The sequence below is a fragment of the Diospyros lotus genome, chromosome 9, assembly GCF_014633365.1.
Source record: "Diospyros lotus cultivar Yz01 chromosome 9, ASM1463336v1, whole genome shotgun sequence".
NCBI lineage: Eukaryota > Viridiplantae > Streptophyta > Magnoliopsida > Ericales > Ebenaceae > Diospyros > Diospyros lotus.
In genome coordinates, this window is record NC_068346.1 from 23088833 (window position 1) to 23102961 (window position 14129).

General features: G+C 35.4%; 1 protein-coding gene across 4 annotated transcripts; it reads right to left on the reverse strand.

The window, feature by feature from the left end:
• Positions 1–1260: 1260 nt before the first annotated feature.
• LOC127810526 (pto-interacting protein 1) lies at positions 1261–8467 on the reverse strand. 4 transcript variants are annotated; one of them, XM_052350057.1, is made up of 8 exons: positions 8234–8467; positions 6787–6881; positions 5435–5682; positions 5231–5357; positions 4319–4592; positions 3668–3800; positions 3423–3509; positions 1261–1775 (listed from the first exon to the last, which is right to left on the reverse strand). In XM_052350057.1, the coding sequence occupies exons 2-8, from the start codon at positions 6866–6868 to the stop codon at positions 1641–1643; spliced, it is 1086 nt and encodes a 361-aa protein (XP_052206017.1). In that variant the 5' UTR covers positions 6869–6881; positions 8234–8467; the 3' UTR covers positions 1261–1640. The 4 variants fall into 4 exon arrangements, with proteins under 4 accessions (XP_052206017.1, XP_052206015.1, XP_052206016.1 ...); XM_052350055.1 differs by having other exon boundaries at positions 6787–6890; XM_052350056.1 differs by lacking the exon at positions 8234–8467 and adding an exon at positions 7310–7901 and having other exon boundaries at positions 6787–6890.
• Between the last annotated feature and the right edge of the window lie 5662 nt (positions 8468–14129).

Consider the following 14129-nt stretch of genomic DNA (forward strand, 5'->3'; position numbering starts at 1 on the left):
TGGAATTCTTGAGTATATTATGAAGTAATGGGTCAATAAATGCTACTTTGGTATGTTTTCTATAGTTGTGGATAGATTTAACTCATTGAATATTTATGGAAGAGCGATTAATCCAAAATGGACTAATATGAGTACAAGAAGAAAACTTAACCGTTTTCATGAATATATGTATTCTCAAGCTAGACAATTATGATATCTTTGTGATATTTGAACAATTGTGAATATGTATATATGAAGTAATAATTTCTCATAAAGGGAATGATATAATGTTAAGTCAGGACACAACAAGATATTTTCTTAAATTGGAGCTAAAGGTATTTTGATGAATATTTTGCTCCTATTTTTCTCAATTATATATCGTAGGTCGCATGCCTCATTTTACCGTATGAAACTCTACTCTGATAAAAGAGATTATACTCATACTTTGGGTAGTGGTTAACCTATCATGCTTGAGTGGGAGATGTAAATAAATATAATAATAATTGATAATGATCAATTAATATTTAAAAGCGATCAAGATGAGTCAATCTAATCAGAAATAAAATAAAATGAAGTAAGTTATCATCCTAAAATAAATAAAATTATTTCTAAGTGAGATAATTTCGGAATTAGAATTCTGATTGATCTTTATATCCTAAACCTTATCAGTTTTTCTCCTTTATAAATAAAAATCCATGAATAAGGTTTGAGATACACAGAAAATTATTGAGCATCGTATATTCTGAGTGTTATTAGAAAAGAGTAGAGATTTGGATTGACTTGACTGCACTTTTCGTCCTGTGACTGTGCATCTAAGCTAAAAGTTCAAGAAGACTCATGGTACGACAAGTTTAAAGAATCTGACATTTTCGCAATAATTAGGTATTTATCTTTGTCATTTTTACAATTTATACATAGAATAACCTATGATTCTGTACTTATTGTAAATGTTTATATATATATATATACACACACAATTTAAACTTACCCTTAGATAATCGGAAAAAGATTTTAAAGGATTTACTGTTTTAAGGGTGAGACCCATCAGAGGTGAAGTAGAGAATCTTAAGAAAGAAAGAAGTAAAGGACTACGCGAGTAGCAAGGCTTAATGGTGAGCAGGTGATTCACAATATGTTGTATCCCTAATCAATTAGGTTTCTTGTTCATTTTTGTTGACCAAACAAATAAATAAAGGAAGCACAAATTGCATAAGACGCCTAATATTTTCCTCCCCATCCTTGCTAATTTATGGCAGGCAGAAGGAAAAGCGCAATAGAAAATCCATGAAAAATATGGCCATGCATTTAAAGTTGAGGAAAGAAACAGCAATTATCAGCAAAGGCCAAAAGCTTCAGATCCAGCTTCAAATTCTATACATCTCTACAGTATTCCGTTTCTTTCCTCTTCATAGTACCAATACAAAAATGCAATCTAAGAACAACAGAGAGGCTCCCGCATATATTTCAAATTCAAACCCTCCTATACAGGCCAAATAGAAGACAGCATCGACATGAATGTTCAAGTCAGTCAGTGCCTCTGTAATATGTCTTTCTTTTTTCCTTACGATTTGAAGGGCGCCAGTACGGTTAAATGGTTTGACAGATAACTTACAATGAAACAAATGTATCTGATTTTCACAACAGTCGGGCAGATGTAGAATTCACAGGTTTGGCATTTCGGTGGGGGGAGGCCCAGATCGAGCATGCAACAGCGGCTGGAGAGCTTTAACAAGAATGCTCATGTTTGGACGGAAGTTCGCTTCGTATTGAACACACATGGCAGCAACAGCAGCCATCTGATTTTCAGTAGGGATATACATACATTAATTAGCCAATGCAAAGTAGATTCGGTTACTCACGTAAAACATATAAACTCTTAATTCTGCAAGGCTGAGTTGGCTAAATGAATTCTAGCTCCCCAACATCTCTATCTATAGCCATATCCAGATTCATTTACTCGCCAAAAATGTAAATGAAAAAGATAAATGAAACTTATTAAGATGGTTCATCAGATTGAAAATCTGATCCAGATTTGGACCATCGTCCTTGGAGAAGAGATATACCATTTTGCAGCAACCATGACAAGGAAGTAATTCATTTTTTTTTTCTTTTTTCTATAGAAGCCGGTTGCCCATGCTGCACATAGGATATCATTACAAAGAAAGAACTTTTCTAAGTATTATACCAAGTAAATAGAAACATAAAAAATTAAGAAATATTGTCAATTTTTGTTTACTTAAATCATTTTAAAAAACCAACATAACTTTCTAATAAACATGAGAGACACAAACGTGCCTAATAAGGACAAGTAAGAAATATTTTTGACTCATTTACAAATGGAGTACGGAAGAATGTGGCTTAAAAAAATGAACAGCTAAGGGGGGGGCATTTGGTAGGCATTCTTTTTAGTTTTTAGTTTTCACTTTAACAGTTTTGATAACAGAAATGGAAAATGACATTTGGTTGCTCATTTTCATTTCAAAATTTTGAAAACAATAAAAAGTTGTTTCCACAATTTTCATTTCATTTGCATTTTTCCACCTCCCTCACTTCCTCACTGCCAGTAGTCGCCAGCAATCCTACTTCAGGAGTTGCTCACTGGCGACTTCTCTAGGAGGAGTTGATTGTCAGAGATGCTATGAAAGTTGGCAACTCGCAGAAAAGATTTCCAAAGTTGCCCGACACCTAGAAACATCTTTGGGAGTCATCAACAATCACGTGGGTGATTCACTGGGGAGTCACCAGTGAGCTCTGGTGTCTCCTCTTGTAGTGGCAATGAGAGGGGTGGAAGAGAAAAAAAAATCAAATACAAAACTAACAAATAAAATTAAGTTGTCAAACAAGATATTAAGGTTTATTTTTTTTAAATGAAATTGAATACTGAACACAAAAAATTGAAAATGAAAACTGAATAGTCTTTCAAATGGCCCCTAAAATTTTGAATTTCTAAAATACAAGCAGCATCAATAACATTATATTTCTGTATTTTGAAAAAATAAAAGACCTAGTGAATGCTAATGCCAGCTTCATTATCTTCGTTATTCTTTTATAAGAGGAAATTCCCTTCCTTTTGACAAGGCCGAATAACCTGTCCATAGTTTGTGGGGCCCACATAATTGTGTAATGAAAAACTAACCCTTAATTAGCAGGCCAATAGGGTTCTAAGGTGGGAAGTCAATAGGCTTTAGAATACCAATTGTTGCAAGGGATTAATTGAAATAACATCTTCAATTCGTGAAACCAACAGACTCCCAAATGGGAGGAAAAAAGGGGGAAAATAAGTCATGTATTCCTCCTTCCTGATACATAACAATAGCAATTATATTATATTAGGTTGAGTCATTTACTAACGAATAACCATAAGAGAAGTTGGAGAAATAACAGCAGCAACATGTTCAGGATCTACAAATAAATATATTAGTAACAATGTAATATGAAATTACCTTAGCAACTGCTTTCAGAGGGTAGTCTCCTCCCAACCTAGGGTCCACACACTGTTTCACCTTGTCTTCACTGAGTTTTGGCGTTGCCTATTTGCATGCACACAGAATGTATATATCAAGCTCATATGGAGAACAGACAAATAAAAAGAACAAAAAACAATAAACTAACCAACCAAAAGTTTCAATACAATTGAGGCACACTCTGGTTAACAGTGGGAAGAAAAAATAAAGATCAAGTGAGGTACCCATGTCACAAGTGACTGCTGCCCACGTGGTAATGTATGATCAACAGGTTTACGCCCAGTCAAGAGTTCCAAGAGGACAACACCAAAGCTATAAACATCACTCTTTGAGCTCAGTTGTCCAGTCATTGCATATCTGACATCCACAAAATCAAAAGAGACCATTGTGGATGTGTTTAAGATACAAGATTCACAACATCATATGATAGAGAATTCAATAAAAGTGGTTATCGAGGTTCAAGCAGAATTTGTGGTTTAGAGGACAATTCATCTTAACAAATGGAAGCAGAAGATTGTTAAGCCGCTCTAATTTGCATTTAGGGAGGGGTAAAACAGTGGTTCATCACTTACTCATTCCCCCATCCCCCTCCACAAAAATAAGTAAGAAATAGTAACAATAGATTCCTCCACTGTTTTGTTCTTTTACCAGTGGTCAAACATAGCGTGCCTTTTCCTTTTCATTTCCCCCTTTTTTTTACTTAGTTATAAAGCAACAAATTAAAATCTCTTGGTAAAGTTCCCTGTCTAATAACTGACTGACACTGACCGCTACATTTTTGAATGAAGGATTCAGGGGTCTGATAAATCAAGAATGGTGATACCACGCTTTGTTGTCAGTACAGCATCTAGTTCAAAAAGAAAAGTGCATCTTACTCTGGAGCATGATAACCAAAGGTTCCTAAAACACGAGTGGAATGCAAACGTGCCGCCATATCAGGGGCTTGATTGGACAGGTCGAAATCTGCAATTTTGGCAACATCATCATCAAAAAGTAAGACATTGCTAGACTTGATGTCCCGATGAATTATATGAGGCTGTGCTTTTTCATGTAAATATTCGAGTCCTTTTCCAGCTCCAACAGCAATTTTAACCCTTTGTGCCCATGATAGAACTGGACCAGGCCGTGCTCCCTTCACACCTTTCCGCCCTGTGTTCACAAATTAAATAATATTACACAAGATCACCTATTGTGTGAATCACGTGCTATTTTTGGACAAGCACCCCTTAGGTAATAAAACAGTTATTGGAAAGAAAATGATGTCAGGTTTTATATCTCAACTACATTAATTTTTTACTTCCATTGCTTATCTGTGAAGAAGTTGGGCAGATGGGTTAAAGATATTTCAATTCAGTGTTTTGCCACTAAAAGCAGAAAGATTTTATCAGGTATGAAGATAATGAATATCAATCCACTTACAGATCGGTACTATTGGTTATTAATGGACTAGCATCCTAAAAGATAACTGACTTTCAAAGTTTTTTCTGTCTAAAAGTGGCTCTGGGCTATTTCTTCAGTAGGACTAAATGACAGTATCATGTATCAGCATAAAAAACCAAAGCAACATTTTCTCTCAAATTGGTTTTGCAGCACCACTGCAGGTCATCACCTGTTCCTAGGCATGTAGGAAATAAGAACTAATTATAAGTATCCGGATTTTGCAGGAGTACAAACCACGCAGAAAAAGGAGTTGACAATTTGCTTAGAATTTTAACCATTCTCTATGAGGGGATGGGGGTGTTTAGGTATAAAAGTCCTCTAGAAAAGGAAAAAAAGACATTATTTACCATGAAGAATGTCATGAAGGGATCCACTGGAAGCATACTCATAAGCAAGGACTCTAATACCACCATCAACACAATAACCAGTAAGCTGAACAACGTTGTCATGTTTCAATCTTGATACCATAGAGACCTGTAAGTCAAGAAGCAACTGTCAAAATTCTGGGATGATATAACTTATTAAAATTTAATGATTAGGGAAGAGCCAACCTGTGCTAAAAATTCTTGTTCTGGCTGCTTACTGGAGTCTAACTTTTTAATAGCTGCCTTTCCACTTTTGAGAAGACCGTAGTAAACTCTTCCGTATGATCCCTCACCAACTAATGCCTTTGACCCAAAGTTGTCTGTCATTTCCTTCAATTCGTCCACTATCAGAGCAGGGACAGCAATAGGCTGAATATCTAGAGTTTTTTTGTCCTCAACTGCAGTTTCAGTAGCATGGTAACTTCCGTTGTTTCCTAAATAACAAATTTCAACTCAATTTAGTGCTGATAAAATCCTTAAGTAGCAAAAACTAAAACTGAAGACAAATGGCATATCATTGTAAGATGCTGTGTTGCTAACATTTAACACTTATAATGGCATAATAGAGATCAAATGGCTCATCATCAAGTGAATGAGGAAGTCAACCCCACAACGAAAAAAGTGGTAGCTCTACCAAAGAGCCAGCATGAGTCAGACTTCATGAAAATGTCTGGCATCCACTTATGGTTTGGAACAAAAAATAGAATAAAACAAAAAAAACAAAAAGGAAAATATATTTACAAATCTAGTCGTGTTTGAAGCATTGAATACAGTTTGAAATTCTCCAAAGATATCTTCCCTTTGTTATATATAAATATATATTAATATTATCTAATAAATATATATATATTATAATCTATTTTTTGATTTACTTTATTTAAATAAAGTGGAAGTTATGGGATGAAAAGACATGTCCTTCGGTTTAAATTTAAGAAGACATATACTTTCAAATTTTAAAGTCATGTCTTTTATATATTGAAGAGTTGTGACATTTCCAAAGGATAAGTCCTTTCTCAAAGGGACATGATCATTTAAAAGGTTGTGTTCTTTAGTTTTGTGCCTATTGTCAAGCACCCTTCCATTGTCTATAAATAGATTTGGACAAACAAGGTGCAGAGAGTAAAAAAAAAAAAAAAAAATCTTCTTTCTTCTTTTGATTACTGCCATCTCTTTTCTTTACTCTCTTATTGCTTTCAATTGGTGGGTTTGAGTTCTTGGTGGTAGAAGAGATCAAAAAGTGCAATTTTGATTTCTTAGTTAGGTATTGTATCTTGTGGGTAGAATTTTCATGAACCTTTGCACGTAGTGGGGGAAATTACTATTCTGAAGATAGTTTCCTGGAAATGCCTTGCCTAACACAAACATTTATTTGTTTTGTCTTTCCTCAATTTTTATTTTATTAATTTTTCCTGTATTACTGCAACAATCTTCTCCATATTGTTGCAGCAAAGACCTCGTCTATCACTTTTGGACAACGAAAAAGAAGCATTACAAGTGATCTAAACACTACGGGGGCTTGGGCATAGACAATCAATTACCTGATGAGTTGTTTGCCATGAATGATCCATTATCAGGAGCTTTTTGCAGATTATCTTTCATGCAACATCCGAAGCAACTCATTCTTTCCCTCAAGCTGAATAAGCTGGATGAGTTAAGACAATAAATAATAATAATAATTAAAAACAGAGCTCGCAAACTCACAAGTAGGCCAACTTCTCCATAAAGAAATAAAAATTGGACCATAGCTAACGAATAGGATTATGGCACAATAACCCTGATAAGTGATCACTTGCCAAAGAATTATTAGTGCAATCTGAATATACAATAACCCTCGGTTCTTTTCCCTCTACGAAAATTCAATTTTCATGGGCCATATGGATAGCAGCAAGTGCAAAGGCATGCATGATTAGTCCTAAGTGGAGACATGTGCCGTTGATTGATTGGCAGAGTGTACAATGCAAGAAAGCCTAATATATAAATTTAAAGAAAAATGCTACTTGTACAAATAAATAGGTTACCAAGAAAATGACCGAAGGTGCCAAATCACAAAAATGCCCTCACCCAATTTACAGATTCACCACCCCTATCCTTGGTTGTCTCCTCTCTCCTTAGCCATGGCATCCTCCAGCAAGCTTGCTTCACCTCGCCTCGCCTCATCGTCGCCCCCGTCGCCTCACGACGCGCCTCATCGCCTTCATCTCACCTTGCGTCGCCTCGCGACACGCCTCACCGACTGTCAATGCATCCTATCATCGCCTCGTTGCAGCGCCTCACGCGATCACCGTTGCATCCTATCGTCGCCTCGCCGTAGTGCCTCACGCCGACCACCTTTGCACCATCTCGTCACCTCGTTGCTGTTGCCTCTAGATGAAGCCTGGTTATACTTTATGAATTAAGCCCGATTAGGTCTTATTGGGCTTAATTTGCGGATTAAACCCGGTCAGGGTTCATCTAGGATGAAGTTCGGGCAATGAAGTCGGGACTTCATCATTGGATGAAGTCCGAATAGGATGAAGTCCGGGCAAGCCTAGACTTCATCATCAGATAAAGTCCGATTCGGTCATCAAATTTGTACATATTCTCGATATATGTAGCACGATCCAAATTTAAAATAGAGCTTTAAACTCTCTCTCTCTCTCTCTCTCTCTCTCTCTCTCTCTCGTTACAGCAACACCGCACCGCAGAGAACGGTTAAATATAGCAAATCCAAGAAGGGAAAACACCTGTCCATACACTCAGAACCCGTTAATCCTAGTAATGACCGATCAATTCCACCAAAATCCGCTTCACCTACTTCACTTCATACCCAACAGATCGAGCACCCAAAACCCAAAACGAAAATCAACATCAACAATAAAAAAAAAAAAAAAACAAGAAACTTGGCCTCTCACAGCAAATTAAGACAAGCCCAAGAATTGGATAGAAATGGGCGATTGATTCAAGGAAAATGAAACCAATCGAGAAAAGGGCAGAAACACAACTTACATTCTGCTTGGCGAATCAGTCGACTAATAAGGCAAAGAAAGAAGATCGGAATTAGGAACTCCAAACCAACAGACAGCTAAACATTCTCATCGGAAGCGCGTATGCTGCTGCTGGGTGGTGGTGGTCTCGCTAGACAATTGAATTGGAAACGACCCGAATATTGGATTGGAAGGAACTTGGAAGAGTTGAACTTTGAATACTCTTTATGTATTCATATTCATCTTCTACGAATGTTCCTTAACTACCAAGTGGCCCCGCGTCTTTGCTTCTACTCGACTTTTAAGTTGCGTTCTTATTTTATTTTTAAAATTGTTAATCATCTCATTTCACTTTCAAATTTCTTTTTTTTTTTAATTTTTACCTTTTGTTTTCATTTAAAAAATAAAAACATTGACATGTTCTTATCAATTTTATTTTGTTAGTGTTTTTTGTTTTTTTTTTTAATTTCGTATTCCTTTTTTGCACTTTCTTGTTGTTGGCAAATGAAGTCTATTTGAGATTTGATTGGTGAATGACTAGCACATCACAAGTTACTCTTAAATCATTTTTGCAAATTCCACCACATTGAAAGTCAAGTAATGGTAGACCTAACACATAAATATATTAATAAATTTTTATTAAGAGAATAATACATATTTGAAATGTTTTTTTTATTGCCTTATTACAATAATAAATTTATAATGTGAGAGAGTAAGATGCAATAATGAGTCAAATGAATTGGGTAATGACCCCAATGAGTTAGGCAAGGATTCTAATAAGATTGTGTAGTCTCAAGATAGCTTGTGAGCTGTGACCCTCAGGATGCCATGTGGGTTGTGACTCTCACGATAGCACATGGATTGTGACTCTCAAGACGACACGTGGGAGTTTGAAAGTGACAAGAGAGTCCTAAAATGACGACTGACCTAAAAGATGACAAAAGTCCTCTTTAGTGACGAGAGTCCCAAAGTGATAAGAGAGTCGTTTGATAATCAAAAGAATGTTTGATGACCGAGAAAGTTCCAAGTGACCAGGAGAGTTCCAAGTGATTGAGAGACTTCTAGAGAAAGAAGCAAATTAAGGGCGCGGGTGAGGTTACCCGTGGATCCTTCAATGCTTACGTCAGTCTCGGCCCAAAGAGGAATTAGAGTTTAAGTGTCATTGTGAACATACATTTACTAGGAGGAAGAGTCTTCTATTTATAGAGAGGAAATAGACTGACAAGTGATGAGAGACCCATACCTTTAGGTGAGTTTCTCGAGAGTGGTTTTGATTGGGTCTTATAGAGTTTACATGGTTTAATTGACATGTAGCTTAAACAATAATCAAGAATGGGGGAAGGAGTCACACGATTAACCCTCATGCTTGTTAGGTTGGCACAAGTATGTCATTATACACTCAAGAAGGGGGTGAATTGGATATTGTAAAAAAATACTTGAGATTTGAAAATTTTTGCTTGAAATGAGATTTTAATGTAATAAAACAATAAATATAAAATGATATTTGCAATGCTTGCAAAATTTAAAGTAAGAATAAAATTAACTCAAGTGATTTATAGTGGTTCGACTCAATCAGACTACTTCACTACCTTAGTTCCTCATTAAACATTTTCAAATTCACTAATATCTCATACTTGAACTCAAGTAGACCCTCTAGCCTCAATGCTAAGAATTACAAATCTCATACTAAAACCCAATAGGCCATATAACTTACAAGCTAGGCAATACAATAGTAAATTATAATGAGATGATCTGAGAGGTATGAACTCTCAGTTACAATGATCTCTCAAATAAAGATACAAAGAATAAAACAAAATAATACAAATGATATCTATAGGCTTTTGAGAGAAAAATGAAAGTACAAGCACTAATGAGATAATGAATAATTCTTATTGTAACACCCCACTTTTCTCTTACCGAGTGTGTCACTATGCTGGGGCTCAAAATATACATAAATTATTTTTTCTTTCTTTTTCGGTACATAACTTAAACCTTAAGTACCAAATTCCAAACAAAACCCCCAACAAATCATTCACAATATGCGGAAACGATAATTGAAACCTGATATGGTACAGAATTGAAATCCACTTTAATCATAAAAAAAAATTCGTACAATTACATCTTCAAATACTTAAATATATGGAGACTTATCATCAAGAGATAACAACTGAGCACCTTAGATAAAAACTAATGATGCCTCAAAAATACATCAAATCGTAACAGTTATGCATGATCATCAATATAGTACAATCTTCTAAGAACATGTCCTAAATCCTCACGAAGGAGCATATACTCGAATAACTCGCCAGACCCATTGACCACGTCATCAATCATTCCCCTGCCATAACTGCAAATCCTAATTGGAACGTTGAATGTTCCAGGGGCATAACCCATTAGAAGATGAAACTTCTAGTGAGGGTTTAAAAATATGATACTTGAATGCATGATGCAAATACATGAACAAACACTTGCCCTAGTGTAACTTCCCAGGCCCAGCCCGGCACGGAACCCTAGGCAAAATTCAAAACATCTGTAGGATAAACCTAACGTTGTTCCATCAATTGCCCTTGGAGAATTACAGCTACACTCTTAGGGCGACATCCCATTCCCATGCACAAATATCAATATGACAATAATATTGTGCCATGCAAATATCATGACTTTCCATGCAATATGACAAAATCAATCATATTTTTCATAAATATCATGCATGTATAAGCAATCATATATTTCATAATTATCATGCATAATAAACAATCATATCATATAGGATATGACAACTCACATTTTGAGATAAACTCATTTTTTCTCGAAAAGCGCGCATCACCTTGACATACGTGTCCGACCTTGATTTCTGTGCCAACTCTCAAAAGTTGCACCCATCACATCTCCTCGATCACCTCAATCATAAAAAATGATATTTTATTACTAAATATCTCAATATTCCATTTTCTTCCTATTTTCCTTCATTTTTCCTTCTAAAAATTCCAGTAAATACCATCAAGACTATTTTCTCAAATCTAACTCCACAAAAATTCATAATATACTATGAACTTCAAGGGAAAAATACTAGACTTACCCGGATGTTGCATTTTCATGCAAAACGAGGCTCTTTAGTGCGACCTTTTTGCATGGACCTTGATAAAATAATTTTCCAGATTTTCCATAATTTTCCCAAGCCCCTCACGCCCGCATGTGCCCACACGCACTAGGGTGATTGGCGACACGTGGAAGGCAGCGCGTGACCGGCACGTGCCGGTCGTCTTCTCCGGCGACGGCCGTGCCGGCGATTTGGTCTAACTCCACCAGCTTCTTCCTCTCACTTAGTCTATCTGAATGGCACCCTCCTTGGCCTGAAAGAGCAATAGAAAGACCCTCAACCGGGCGGCCAAAGCTTCGGCTTGGTCGTCCGCCTCCTTTTCTAGCGAGACTTCAAACCCTACCAAACCTTCACCAAAATGGCTCTAACTCTCCAGATAGTATCTACATCTCATGGGCTTCAAAAGCCTCTTATTTTGGGATGCCAATTCGTTCCTTATCGTGGTCGATTTGAATCTACCATCTCTCCCATTTTCGGCATTCACTAACGCCTATTTATAGGCAAAATTTGGCTTCCAAATGCCCTTGGCCACCTTACTCGACCCCTTAGGAGCTTCAACCTCCCCTAGATCTACCCTCAAACAGCCCTTGCTGACCAAGAAATCAAGTTGCAGGAGCTCGACCAATCAGGCGAATTCTTGGTCGATTTTTGCTCGATTTTCGGCCACCCCGGTGGCTTTTGTCAGATCTTCCTTTACAAAAGTTACTCCTCGACCATCGCTCGTGCAACCCTGGTGCTCTAGATGGTCGTTCATCCACTTTCGGTGGGTTGATCGAATCCTATGGCCAAACTTTGCTAATTTTGCACTTTGGCCCCTCCAAGTTTTGGTTTCTCGCTTTGGCCCATTTTCACATAGCCCCTCAACTTTACATAATTGCATTCAAGATCCTCAAGTCCTAAAAATTTCATTTGATCTTTGAAGATTCCAAAAAAACATCATTTTGACCTCCCTCCGGCAATTTCGAAAAACTGCACTTAGGCCTAAATCTTCATTTTGGCCTTAACCCTTTCGTTTCTTCCTGAAACCACTGAAGGGTTGTTCTTTATGAAAAATCGAAGCCCCCTCAAGCTTTCGTTGACTTCCTGGAAGTCGTCTATCACCATTCGGTATTGCAGCCTAATTGGCAGTTGCATTTTAGCTGTACCGAAAACTGTTCCCGATCTGATTTCTTTTGATACCATAAATCATGTCTCGAAATGCTCATCACGGCCATATCATTTTCCTTTGGCATCTCGGCTCCAGGGCACTCTCTATAGTCAATTCGGTCAATTTTTTGGGCTATTTAAATACCAATCTTCCCCGAAAATTCATTTTTTTTAATAAAACGCTCATTTTCAAGTATTCCTAATTTCTTGGGTATTACACTTATAACCTCCAATTACTTCAATTCCATCCATTAACCTCTCTAGTGCATCATTGGGCTAGTATTTATAGGCTTTTCACAAGCATTGAAGAAAACTAACTCTTAAGAGTCGTTGGAGCCTATAAAAACTAGCAGTTAGAACATATTAATAAAGGAAACAATTAATAGTTTCACCAAATCGGTAGGTAGTTTTCTTTGAAAAAATTGAAGCACACAATGGCTTTGGGCAATTGGTCAACTTCTTTAACAAACAATCGATAGATTGAAGCAACAAGTCGACAGTTTTGAGAGGAAATCAACACTACACAGTTAATGTAGACAGAATTTAAACTAAAAATATTTGGATTGAGAGCATAAAATTTTCCTATCGACAGATCATGATAACTGTCAACTGTTCTTGGTAAAGGCAAAAAACAGTCGACTGTTTCCTTAAGAAAGTCAACATTTTATATGTTAAGTTAACTTATATTACAAAAGCACAAAACGATCGACAAATAACTCAAAGAGGTTGACAATTTTGCCTTGATCTTTTTAAAAGCAGTGTATAATTTAAAAGAATTTTCTTAAAAATTATCATACACCAAAATAATTTATTTAAAAAAATATCATGAATTCCAAATATTAGGTTACGTTCTCTTTACTTTTCAATTTTCAATTTTAAGTTTTGAATTCGTTTTCAGGTTTTTGTTTTGGTAGTCTGTTTTTAGAAAATTAAAAACGCGTTCTCTTTGTTATTTTAAAAAATTATTTCTCAAAACAGAAAATTAGAAAACGCATTCTCTTTGAAATTTTAAAAATAAATTTTTAATAATATTTTATTCAATAAATTTGATTATTTAGTAAATTAAAAATATTTAATGTTTATAAATTATTAAAAAAATATCTACATTTTAAAGTTAATGAATTTACTAATATTTTTTTATTATAATAATAAAATATGAATAAATAAATAAATAAATGTGTTTTGAGTTTTGAGTTTGTTTTAGATGAAAACACTCAAAACAACTTTTTGTTGTTTTGAGTTTTCTTTACAATTTTTTTTTGTTTTCAAAAATGCATTTTTAAAAACAGTAAAGAGAACGTATTTTTATTATTTTAAAAAAATTAAAAACTAAAAATGATTTGAAAATAGTAAAGAGAACGCAACCTTAATCATTCAAGAATTTTCCATTAAGGAGTTTACATAAATTTGAAAATATTGAGACAATATCCTTAGGAAAAAGAATGATTTTTCATTTTCAATATACCTCATATACCGATTCATTTGATTATTATATATTGAATGACAAAAAGATATTTTTCAAGAGATTTCCACTAAGGAGTTTATATGATTTGACAAAATGATTGAAACAAAATTCTTAGGAAATAAATGGATTTTTCATTTTTTAGTTTCAAGAACATATACTTTAATTTCATTTTGAAAATGAGTGTATATGACAAGAAAATATTTTTCA

Coding starts and splice junctions, on each gene's coding strand:
- LOC127810526 (XM_052350057.1), bottom strand. CDS start 6,868: ATGAGTTGCTTCGGATGTTGCATGAAAGATAATCTGCAAAAAGCTCCT. Junction 5,683..6,786: donor CATGGCAAACAACTCATCAG/GTAATTGATTGT, acceptor TTTGTTATTTAG/GAAACAACGGAAGTTACCAT. Junction 4,593..5,230: donor CCTTCATGACATTCTTCATG/GTAAATAATGTC, acceptor TTGTGAACACAG/GGCGGAAAGGTGTGAAGGGA.